A 12839-nucleotide genomic window follows, 5' to 3' on the forward strand; every position below is an offset into this window, starting at 1 on the left:
GGGAGCAGAACTAAAACGTGGATGGTCCTGGCAAATCAGTGTAAGTTAGTCACCCTCTCGTTAACAGTCCCATTTTATAAATGAATTGAAATGACCAACAATATCTTTTTATAAATGATATCTATATAGAAGTAACATTCCTGTATTATTAAAATTAAGTCCCCTATTTTGTAGTCTATGCTTTTATGAAATACTTATTTTCTGCTTTAGAGTTGCTAAATCTTGGATATTTTAGGGGCAGGAAAGCTGCTTTTTTCATCTATATATTGGCCACTTTGATTGAGTTTTAAATTTTGTGCAGTTGATGTAATAGCTTTGCTTAAATGCGGGCTTTCTAAGCTTTCAGGTTCCACATTCATTAGATGAAACATCTCTAGCACCTGACTATGTACCATCCTGTGTTGTTACTGAAATGTTTACTATGTATTAATATTGTCTTCAAAACTAGACTAAGTATTGAAGTTGGGACTTTGTCTTCCACCATTTTTGTGTCCTTGCCATGCCCACTTTACAGACTAGGCAGTCAGTTAAGTGTGAAATTGATCCAGGCAGATAGATACGTGATGGTAGTTTTCTGGCTTTTCCAAGCCTTGATCCTACACATAGCATGCAGAATGGATCAGATTTGTTGTTCTTTTTTCTTAATATTGCTTCTGAAAGTAGAAGTCTTCTTTACTTAAGAAAGCCATCTTGAGATGCCTGGGTGGCTCAGTCGGTTAAGCATCTGCCTTTAGCTCAGGTCGTGATCCTGGAGTCCTGGGATCCAGTCCCGCATCTTGCTCCTTGCTCAGCCTGGAGCCTGCTTTCCCTCCGCCTGCCGCTCCCCCTGCGCGCACACACCGTGCACGCACACTCTCTCGCTCGCTCGCTCGCTCTCTTTCTGACAAATAAAATCTTTAGAAAAAAAGGCCATCTTGAAGTAAGCAGGCAATTAAGATACATCTTCTAAGTGGGGATTCAGTAGGCCTATAACCTTGGAAGACTGGAAGCATAGTTAATTATTTAAATTCAGGACTCTATTCTTTGCAGTTGAATAATAACTTATACAATTCTGTGGCATTTTTAAGGGCTTGAGCTGGACAAAATCAGCTTACATATTACTGTGGGCATAGTTTATGACCTAAATTCATTTGGATGAATAACCAGTTTTCTCACAAGTTTGTTAAAACTCAGACTTTGTTATTTCCTTTTGCCATAGTTGGTCACACAGCTGTTACGTGGTAGGATAGATGAAATCAAAATAGTATGACTGAGGAGTTGGCTCTTAAACTTTGTACTTTATTGTCTCCCACAATTTGCTCCTCTTCTCCCTATCCTGGTTGTGGCACCTTCATCCACCCAGAGAGTGAAGTGGGAAATTTTAGTTGTTCAGAATCCTTTCTAACCGTCAGCTGTCCCAAAACCATCTAGTCAAAGATCTTATGTATTTCCTGAGTTTTTTCCCTCATGCTACCTGCTCAGGTTCAGTTAAACTCAATATTTTAAATCTAACCCCACTCCTGCCAAAGTTACTCTTCTCAAATGTGATTCTCTGTTATTGAAACCCACTGGTGTCTATCAGTTACCTTTATGATAAACTTTAAACCACTATGCTTGGGGCACCTGGGTGGCTCAGTTGGTTAAGCGACTGCCTTCAGCTCAGGTCGTGATCCTAGAGTCCCGCGTCTGGCTCCCTGCTCAGCAGGGAGTCTGCTTCTCCCTCTTGGCCCTCACCCCACTTGGGCACTTGCTCTCTCTCATTCTCTCTCTCTCAAATAAATAAATAAAATCTTTAAAAAAAAAAACGTAAACCACCATGCTTGGTATATTTTGAATGCCATATAAACTATTTCATAGGATCCTTTACAATTTAGAATACTGTTAGCCTGTTAGCCTTATCACTTTACACTGTCCTTACTTTGCATTTTCCAGCCATTCCAATAGCTCTCTGAATGCTCCATGCTTTCTGTAGTTTGCTCTTAAAGAATTATACTTTAAGACAAGGTTCATTCTAAGACTGGTTATCTTCTGTGAACCCTTTCCTGATTCCTGTAGTTTGAATTACCCACTTTTTCTTGTGTGCCCCAGATTTTCTACTTTACATTTTGTATCTGTTTTAGTAACCGTAACACTGAAAGCTATTTATTTGTTTACAGGTTTGTCTCCTCACTAGACTATGAGCTCCTTGAAGGAAGGAATCGTGTCTTACTCATCTTTATATCCCCAGTGTCTAGCACAGTTCCTGGTACATAGTAAGTGATGAGCAACTTCTTTTTTAACTAAGACTATATCTAGCACAAACTACATTTATTGATAATTATACCTTTCTAGGTATAATTAGGTCTCTAGACCTACATTGTCATAAAAAATAAGACTATAGACTTTTAACACTTTTGAGGCACAGTTTCCTCATCTGTAAGATGAGAATAGTACCTCCCTACTCATACAATGTTATTATAATGCCAGATTAAAAAATATATATAGCAGTACATTGTATTTTAAGTGTCACACAACTCTATGTTATTAAATGAAGTGTGGGAACTAATTGTATGTTGAATTTGATTATTTTATTTGCATTGTTCATTCCTTTTAGGCAAAAAGGTACCATTTTTGAACTATCTCTGTTATGTTCTGCAGTTTAAATTTGTAGTTACTGATTATCAGGAGCATGTACTCAAAATAACAAATCCTGTGCCTGTTTATCTTCTTTGTTCTCATCAGTTATCTTTCTAATTGACTAATGATGTTCCTCAATTTTCTTTTAATCTGCCTCCAAAAGAATTAATATCTTTACCTTTCCTTAGATCCTTCATCCATTGTTCAGAGGAAGAATTGTCTTGTTTTTGGAAGACTAATTACATCATTTGTGTGAAAGCTATGTCCTTTCCTTTTTTTCCTACACAGACTATAGACATGCTCCCTTACCATCACACTTGGTGAATTAGTGATCTGCACTTTCTCTACTTCCTTGCCTTCCATGCATTCTTAAAATTTTTAAAAATTCTGTAATGGAACATGCCAGATTATGTGTAACATGTGGATGTTAATAATAAAAACAAACATTTGGGAACCAACGACTTAAGAACTAGGTCAGTACCAATACAGTTGAAGAGCTACCTGTGAGCACCTCTGTAACTGCATGTTCCTGTCTTTCCCCAACCCCTGAAGTAACTGCTATCCTGAATTTTTTTATCTCCTCTTTTTAAAATTATAATACCACAAATGTATTTTTTTGTTTTGAGTTTGATGTTGTTTATAGCCTTTGTAAACTTTGCACAAATGGTATTTTATTGTAGAGGAAAACCTATTTTACAAATTTTTATACTTTCCAAAGAAAACATTCAAGTATCATAAAAGAATACATAGAAAAATTTCAGTGTGCACATCCAAATTTATAACAAAATAGTGCTGGAGACATTTTTGGACTGTGTAGTTATTGCTGCACCACATACAAAATAAAATGCTTTATCCAGAATGTAGAAATATAGCAGAAATATTTCCATACTAAGTTTTCTTAGTTTGTGCAGAAATGTTTCGATTAGATTCACAGTGTACTTCTTGGAAGAGTGACAGTTTGTCATCCGATTTCCCTTTGGACCTCAGCATTTCTTCAGTGGGTTTCATTCAGTTGTTTGTTGACTGTATAAGCATTTGAGACTCAGGATCCACAACGTCTCCGTGTTTCTTTCTCAATCATGGAATTGTGGTATTTTCAAAGGAAATGCATGGGAAAAGATGAGGTCATGATAACTGCCAAGAGAACTCATTTCTTTCTTCTTTGTGTTTAAGAGTTGGAAGCATTTCTTGATGACCTCAGTGTAGAATGTTAAATCTTTGAGGTGGGACTGAGTGAGAGGAAGGTGTTAATACTCAGAACTCCATTTGTATTTTTTTTTCATTCACTCTTATGTTTCTAAGACCCATTCATGTCGTTTCCTACAGCAATAGTTCATTCATTCTCACTGCTGTATAATGTTCCATTGTGTGAGTTAGCCTAATTCATTTAACCATTTTTCTACCAGTGGATATTTGAGTATTTTTCTTTTTTCTTTCTTTTTTTTGTTATTTTTAAGTGTGCTTATATTTGGCACACAAGTACAAAAATTTCTATACTTTGTACCTAGAAGCTCACTGAAGGACATGCAAAATTTCAACTTTATGTGATAATGCCAAATTGTTTTCCAGCAGTTGTACCAATTTTAACACCTACCAGGAGGATTTTACCAATTTAAACACCTAGTAGCAGTCTGTAAGAGCCACCACCTTCTTTACTTTTTTTTTTTTTTTTGGCCATTATTTGGTACTGTCAACATTTCTAGTTTTTATCATTCTAGTGAGTTTATTTTTCTAGTGAGTTAAAAAACATCTCATGTGGTCTTGTATTTCACTGATGAATAATGAGGTTCTGTATCTTTTCACATATTAATTGGCCTTACAAGTTTCCTTGTTCTGTAAAATTCCTGTTCAAGTTTTTTGCCCATTTGACAACTTGTGTTTTTTTATCCTGTTTTTTATAGACATTCTCATATCGTTTAAATACTAATCTTTAATCAGCTTTGTGTTTTGTAAATATCTTCCAGTTTATAGCTTATCTTTTTAATTTGCTTTATTATGTTTTATGATAAACAGAAGTTCTTGGTTTCCACATAGTCACAATATTCACAGTTTTCTTTTTTGGTTGGTATGCTTGTTTAAGAAATCCTTTCCTGGCAGGGCACAGAAACAGTAGCTTTCTGCTCTAATGTCTTCTAAAAATTTTAAAGTTTGTCTTTCATAGGTACATCACTAATCCATCTTGATTTTGTATATGATGTGAGGATCCAATTTAATTTTTCCATATAGGTAATTTCAATACTATTTAGTTGTCCCTCTTATTCCTCAGATCTGCATTGTTACATCTGTTACATGAGGATGTCCTTACGTACCTTGGTCTCTTTTGGGGCTTCCTATTTTGTTTTGTTTTATTTACCCTTTGTCAGTCTTGTCAGGCATTAATTTTTTTAGTGTTTTCTAAGAATTCTAACTTTGTTAAATCCTTTTTTTTTTTTTTTTAATTTTATTTCAGAGAGAGAGCACGAGCATGTGTGCAAGCAGGGGGAGGGATAGAGGGAGAGGGAGAGAGAGAAACCTAAGCAGACTCTGTGCTGAGCACGGAGCCCAACACAGGGCTCAATACCACAACTCCAAGATTACAACCCTAGCTGCAGTCAAGAGTCGATGCTCAACTGACTGAGCCACCCAGCCTCCCCTTTGTTAATACTTCCTGTTACCTTTCTTCTACATCATTAGTTTCTTTTCTTTATTATTTGTACTTTTTTGGGGTTTACTCTGTTGATTGCTTTCTAACTTAACAAATTGGCCTATTAACTTACTAATTTTCAGCCTTTCTTCTTTTCCTAGTATAAGTCTTTAAGGCTGTAGATTTGCCTCTAAGTTAACTTTTGTTGTATCCCACAAATTTTTATATGGTACCTTCATTATCATTCAGTTCTTAATAGTTTTAAAAATTTTTTTCAGCATGGTTTCTTCTGACCCATGAAATATTTAGAAGTTTTATTCTATTTGTGTTTTTAAAATTCATCTTCCATTATTGATTTTTTTAAGATTTTATTTGTTTATTTGGGAGAGAGAGCACGAGTGTGTGTGCATACGCCAGGGGGGACAGAGGGAGACAGAAAAGCAGACTGCCTGCTGAGCAGGGAGCCCAATACAGGGTTCAATCCCAGGACCCCGGGATCATGACCTGAGTCAAAGGCAGACCCTTAACCAACTGAGCCACCCAGGTGCTCCCTATTATTGTTTTTTTGTTTTTTTTTTTACTTAATTGCATATGGTCAACACCTAGGAACAACATTATACATATTCTTTGAAATTCAGTGAGATTTTCCTTATGTACCAGTATGTATTGGTTTTCTGTATGCTTCATTTATGCTTGAGAAGAATGTTTATTTTCTAACAATTGGGTATAAGGTTCTATATATGTTTGTTAAGACCTGCTTGTTCATCATTTTGTTTTTATTTTTATTTTTTGGCTTATTTGACCTATGAAAAATTGGATTGTGTTGAAATCACCTACAGCAATGCCAATTTGTAAATTTCTTCCTGTAGTTCTAAAAATCCTTTGAGGCTTTTATCCCCTTGCCAAGAGATGGTGAGTTTGTCTGGATATTTTGTCTTGTTTGGATAGATATTTGATTTGTTCAGGAATGTTTGAGGGTAGCTAGAGAGCAGGAAAAAGTGCAGGATGTGGAGGTCTATCCTGTATAATCTTCCCCCTCATTTTAACCTTATCTATCAGCTGGGAGAGTGGAATACTTATAGTACTGAACTTACAGGCTGGATTCTTCAGGTGTCTTTGGCTCAGGTGCAGATTTGAATTTTTTTTTTTTTTTAAGTAGGCTCCAAGCCTAATGTGGAGCCCAACGCGGGGCTCAAACTCAGGACCGTGAGATCAAGACACTTAACCGACTGAGCTACCCGGGTGCCCCCAGATTTGGAATTTTGATCCTTTTTGCCATGTTTCCTTTCAGACTCCTTACATTTGTCTTTGTTCCCTTCATATCTTGGGCCATGCTGGACTTCCTGCTTCTACTTTTTGGACACTCTCACCTCATCTAGTTTATTTTTATCTTTCCAGGTTGATCCTTCCTGAGATACTTTCCCCCATCCCTTCTAGGAGATTGCTGTTCTGTTTGAGCTCTGAAATCAAGCATAAAAATTAACACGTCACTTCACCCAAGCATCCACTTTTAATGGAGGGGAGAGCATTACCTTTAGCAGCTGATCAGGTTTGGGAAGATTAGAAGTTGGAGAGTGGCAGTCTTCTGTTGTACTGAGTATTTCATTTTCCAGATTTCTCACTTTCTCTCCTTTGTGCATCCTGCTCTGACTTCTGATGCAGCTGAGGTCCCAGTTTGAGATGAGAAACTTCCTGTCCTTGACCATTCTTGTTTCTGAGTTTTTTCACTTTGCCAGTTTGGGTGTCTCTTCTAAGCCTGTCATTCTAGTTCTGGTTCATCTAGCTGATGCTGCGATTTCTCCTGTCCTTCTGTAGCTGCTTTTCTACTTCTTGTTCTCTTATAACTGGGTCAATAGGCCTTGCCTCTCCAAACGTAGAAGCTGCTTGACTCAATTGGGAAGTGCCAGCCAACGAGTCATCTTCCTTAGGAGTACTCTGAAGCTTTAGATTCAGTTTGTTTCTTTGAGAGGGACCTCTGTCATCACATCTGTAATCATCCCCAGAATAATTGTCTTTGGAGCTCCTCAACTAAACATCATGTCTATCATATTGGTCTTCCCGGTGGTCCCACTTCCTCTGTAGTCATCATCCCTATTGTACCCACTACCGTATATACTTCTGCTGCTGTTTAATCCTGGAGTCATAGCCTCAGTCATAGTCTGTTGTATTAGTCATCATAGCAATCCTGGCCTCCATAATGATAATGATGTTTGCCTTCAAAGCTATCATCACCGCTTCTAGGTAGATAGTCATCCAGGCTGTTTGGATGTTTTGTGAGAATCCCGATTTCTTGCTCAGTCAAAAGAATGAGCATCCTTACCTTTATCTTGAGCTTGATCAAGAGTGTCCATTGAAATTTTGTTAACCAGAGACTCTTCATTGAGGCTCAGGGCACTGAGCAAGGAAGGCAGGCTCTCAAACTCCATGGGATCAAAACCCTTCAACCTCTCTGGCTTTCTGGGTTCAAATGGTAAATGCACTACACTGATTTTTAATCCTCTAAAGAATTCCTAATGTAGACTTCTGTCACATCACAAGTTGTGTTCCCTAGAGAAGTAGCATAGAGTAGCAATTTGGGAAGATGGCTCTGGTTGATACTAGGTTGCCAGGCAGCCTGTGGAGCAGTGGTCATATGGAGATACCTTATACATGCTGTCATCATTATTGTGCCACGTGGTTGAAACATCTTCCAGATCAGTCCAGCTTACTGGTTTGGGGACAGACATGCTTTCCCCACCAGTGCTGCCATCCTCAGCCAGAAAGTCTGTTTGGGAGATAGTCTTCCCCATCTTTTTTGCTGAGGCCACTATGTTGGGGAGCATTTTCTTTTAAGCATGTGAATTTACAGTTTTAGGTCTACTTACTTATTTGCACCTTGTATCATTTTCTTTGTTCTCCTTAATGCTGTTTGCCTGCTATTATCACTAATCCCAGCTTTCTTTCTTTTTTTTTTTTGTATTTGTCTAGTGTGTTCTTTTCTGTATTTTGCTTTCATTCTATCAGTGTCTTTACTTGGTAGGTATCTCTTATCTTTTGAATTTATCCCTATGTATTTGGTTGTGATTATTTCTATGTTTGGACTCTCTTACTTTGTGCTTTCTGATAGTTTTGGTTATTTATGCTTTTTTTTCTGTCTAGACTTTTTGGATTGATTGAGTTGTTGGTTTTTTAAAATTCTTTTCTACTCTACTAACTGGGAAGTTATACTCTATTTCTATTATTTTATGATTACCCTTGAAATTCTGCCGGGAATGCAGAATTTCTAAAACTAAACCAGATTATAATGCCTCTGCTGAACAATGCAAGGCTTTACACAATTAACTCGTATCCTTTTCTCCCCTGCCCTGCCCCTCCCCGATACGCTTCTCTTCCTTTGTTCCATATATTAATGGTTTATACTGGTTTTGTTTAAATACCATAAGATGTTGCTATTTTATTCAGACAGTATTTATTTACATTTACTTGTATGCTTACCAGTTTCTTCGCTCATCCTCCCCTTCTTGCGTCTTAGAGCATCCTTCTGTGGTAATTTTATTCTTTTATGAAACATGTTCTTTAGATTCTCTTAAAGTAAAGGTCTGCTGTTGATAAACTCTCTGTTGGTTTTTCTCTAATGTCCTAATGCCTTCCATATTCCCCAAAGAGATTTTGATGGTTGGATAATTTTTGTCTTAGTTCTTTGTAGATAAGCTTGTTCTCTACCTTCTATGCCTTCATTGTTGCTGTTGAGAATTCTACTATCACATTAGTCTCTTGTTTTGTATCCAGTCTCTTTTCTCTGGCTGCTTTTTATCATGGTCCTTTTTTGGTGTCTTGCAGCTTCACTGCTCTGTGGCCACCTGTGAATGTCTTTGTTTATCCCACCTCTTTTATATATATGTATGTATATGTATATATATATGTATATATGTGTGTGTATACATATATATAGGTGTATATATGTGTATATATATGTGTATATATATATATATGCTGTATTTCTTAAAATTGTGGATAAATGTCTTTCGTTTCTAGAAAATTAAGTCGTTTTCTCTCCCAGTGTGACCTCTTTTTTTTTCATTTCCAGGGATATAAGTAGAAATATATGTTCAATTAGCTTCATGTCTTTTAGCCTCTCTTTGCTTTTTTCCATCTATTTCAGTACTACTTATAAATGACTTTTTCAGATTTATATTCAAATTTACTGATTCTCTCTTAAGTTCCTTCTAATCTGAAAAAACTGAAATTTAGTTAATAATAATAATATATTGATATTGGCTCATTAATTATGACAAATGTAGCATACTAATGTGAGATTTAATAGTGGGTGAAGCTGGGGTATATGAGAACTCTGTTATCTTCACAACTTTTCTGTAATATGAAACTATTCTAAAATAAAGAGTTAAAACGGGTGCTTGGGTGGCTCAGTTGGTTGTGTCTGCCTTCAGCTCAGGTCATGATCCCAGGGTCCTGGAATCTAGTCCCACATCAGGCGTCCTGAAGGGGGTGGGGAAGGAGTCTGCTTCTCCCTCTACCCCCCCCACTCATGCTCTCTCTCTCTCTCTCTCCCAAATAAATAGATAAAATCTTTTAAAAAAAAAGTTAAATTCTCTTTTTCAACTAGGCAATGCCATTTTTCTTTTTGCTTGACCATGTTTCATCTTTTATTGCTAAAACTAAATTTTTTAAAAGTTAATACTTAATAATCATAATATGTAAAATCCACATAGGGTCAGAAACTATTATTTTTTGTTTCTGCTCAGTCGTGGTGGCTTGTTTTCTTATAAGTTTGATTTTTTTTTTTTAAACTGTAGGCTCGTAATTGGTTGCTCTTTATTTTGGGTAATCCCAGTGGCTTAAATTGGGGTACTTTCCTGTGAGCATATGTATATGCCGCTTCTATGTTACAGGTTACAGCTGATTTGGGCTTTCGCTTCTTGTGGGAGTCTCAGCTCCCTTACCTTTCAGCAGTCCCAATGCTTTTTATCTCTTGATCCCACTGCTACTATCAGCATACACATCCAGGGCAACACTCTAATTAAAAAAAAAAAAAAAAGTTTTTTTTTCTTACTACTACTCACCGTCCTCTTCTCTTTCAACTCAGTTAAAAAAAATTGTTTTTGCTACTATTATATGGGGTGGGTGTAAGCTTGATAATTTCTTATACTTCTTGAGAACATAGCAATGTTTGAAAACTACCCTGGTTTTAATTTATTCAGGATCTTTTACACTGAAGCAGGAGGACCTTTCAAAATATTTAGTATATACCAGCTGCTTGAAATTGAAAACCTTCAGTTTCCGTTGATTTTCTTCATTGTCCATTGATTATCTAAAGCTTTCTATTCCCATTGGTTTTCTCATATGCCCATGACAGCAGATGTACCTGCAGGCGATGTAATCCTTGAGCTGGTTTTCTCATCTGCAGAATGACAGCATTGGCCTGAATGAGATCTCACAATCTGTGAATATATATTAACTAGAATAGTTAACCAAATAGTATGCAACTGTTTATCTTATCTTTTCATACACATATATGCATATATACAGGCACATAATATATGCAACTATATATAAGAGAGTATAATGATTTTAGAGTATTAGATTCCTGAATTTGGAGGAAGGATCTAAATGGAGCATAGAAAATACTACCAACAGGGAAAAACAAGATAAACGTTATATTCATTAGTATTTCTCAATCTTGACCAGAATGTTCCACTTCATCCTTTAGTAGGTTAAGGGTGGATACAAGTTTTAGCCTTAAAATATTTGTCATGCAGAAGAAAGCCACAGTAGCTCAGCTTTGTATTTTATTTAAAAAGTAAAATTTGAAGTGGAGGAACGAAGCAGAACATGAAGAAAATTATAAAAAGAAACATGTAAAATTTACTGGGGACACAACTAATGCAGTATATAAATTTGAACTAAGTACTGTGGTGAAAAAGTTATGATAAAATGCCTTGTTTGGAACAGTTGATGAAATTACAGATGTGGGCTATATAATAGAGAATAGTAGTGTACTAGTTAAATTCCTGAATTTGATCATCGTTCGATTGTGTTTAAGAGAGTATTTTTATTAGGAAATACACACTGAAGTATTAAAAGATGAAGGGGCAATTTACTTAGGTGGTTTAGATAAGTAAGCTAGCAAGTAAATAAATAAAGTATATAATGTAACATATAAAAATTGTATGTTTATTTATAAATCAACACGTAGAGGGGGTGGGGGATGGGGTAGCTGGGTGATGGGTATTAAGGAGGGCACGTGTTGTGATGAGCACTGGGTGTTATATGCACCTAATGAATCATTGAACACTACATCAGAAACTAATGATGTACTATATGGTGGCTAACTGAGCATAATAAAAATCAGTCATTCAGTCAATCAACACATAATGCTGGATTCTTAGTATCATCATTTATTTTGTTCACATTGACCCAGATACGGTTTATTGGCCATATTCTTCTGTAATGCTTATAGTACTAAGTTTTAATTTTAAATGGAGGACAGCTGTGAATATGTCATTTGATGAGTTGAAAATATTGTATTAGATTTGGTTTCTTAATTGATTGGAACGGTTTGAATCATATTGAAAGTTCCATTCTTGTCTAACACATGAATAAATTAACTTTTTAATAGGTATAAGCTGAATATTGGGACATGGCCACTGCTTCACCACGATCTGATACTAGTAATAACCACAATGGAAGGTCACAGTTACAGATAACTGGTAAGTTATTTTCGTAATAACTTAAAATAGTGATTCCCTGATGAAACTTTAATACCTAATTCAGCAAACTTATTCCCCAAGTATCTTTTCTTTTAGATTTGTACTGTGATGTATTTGTTGCAACAGGCCTTAAAGGTAGAAACTTTCTCAAAGTATTTTATTTATTCAGTAAATATTTATTGAACCTGGACTGGATGCAGAGAAGATATGTCCTCTTTGGTGGTGGGAGAATTTGGGTATTAGAATAAGCAACTTTGAACTGGTCCTTAAATGGTTATTAGGATGGAGAAGGATGCTGAAGGCCTTTTTTCATCTATTCACCCATCCAATCATTGGCAAATATTTAAGTGGAATTGCATGAATGAAAACACAAGGCCCCAGTTTTCCAGGAATTTACTGTATAGTGTTGAGACAGGTTTGTTTTATATGGAGAATTACCATGCAGAGTGACTATTAACTGGATGCAGTGAAAACTTGGAGGAAAGTGTCTTTAGTCTGCTCGGGATCTGAGATGGCCTGCAGACACAGGAGAACAGGGTAAGACAAGAACCCACAGAGCGTAACACTTTTAATTCTTGCAGGAGGAGTCAGAATTCATCTCAGATTAGATTGGCAGCAGAAAGCATTAGAGAGAGAAGGAACATTTGCAGAAGATGGGAGAGTCTTGGTTAGGAGACTTTAGATAATTCATTATATATAAACAATATAAATATCTGTAAGATAAAAAAACACCTGGAGGTAAAATATATATTGGAGGGGTGGAAGGAGGAAGGGAAAGAGTTTGTAATAGCCAAAGGCTGGCAATGGAATCCTAGTTAGACAATGAAATAAATATATGTACCCAAAGGAGCCAGGTTCTAAGATAATACTCTTAAGTGAAAGGTGTAGAGTAGTATGCATAGTATACAACCATG

General features: G+C 36.3%; 1 protein-coding gene and 1 pseudogene across 4 annotated transcripts in view; one reads left to right on the top strand and one right to left on the bottom strand.

The window, feature by feature from the left end:
* The window catches only part of WWP1 (WW domain containing E3 ubiquitin protein ligase 1), a 108600-nt gene that overhangs the window by 18697 nt on the left and 77064 nt on the right, over nucleotides 1-12839 (top strand). For 2 of the 4 annotated variants that reach the window (XM_027581555.2, XM_027581578.2), the window contains exons 2-3: nucleotides 2136-2231; nucleotides 11835-11925. In XM_027581555.2, the coding sequence (XP_027437356.1) occupies nucleotides 11856-11925 (70 nt within the window). In that variant the 5' untranslated portion in view covers nucleotides 2136-2231; nucleotides 11835-11855. Of the gene's footprint in view, nucleotides 1-2135; nucleotides 2232-2920; nucleotides 3069-11834; nucleotides 11926-12839 lie in introns of those variants that run through there. The other 2 variants (XM_027581561.1, XM_027581569.1) reach the window with 2 other exon arrangements.
* LOC113925661 lies at nucleotides 6309-8040 on the bottom strand (annotated as a pseudogene).

Source organism: Zalophus californianus, chromosome 4 (genome assembly GCF_009762305.2).
Source record: "Zalophus californianus isolate mZalCal1 chromosome 4, mZalCal1.pri.v2, whole genome shotgun sequence".
NCBI classification, from domain to species: Eukaryota; Metazoa; Chordata; class Mammalia; order Carnivora; family Otariidae; genus Zalophus; species Zalophus californianus.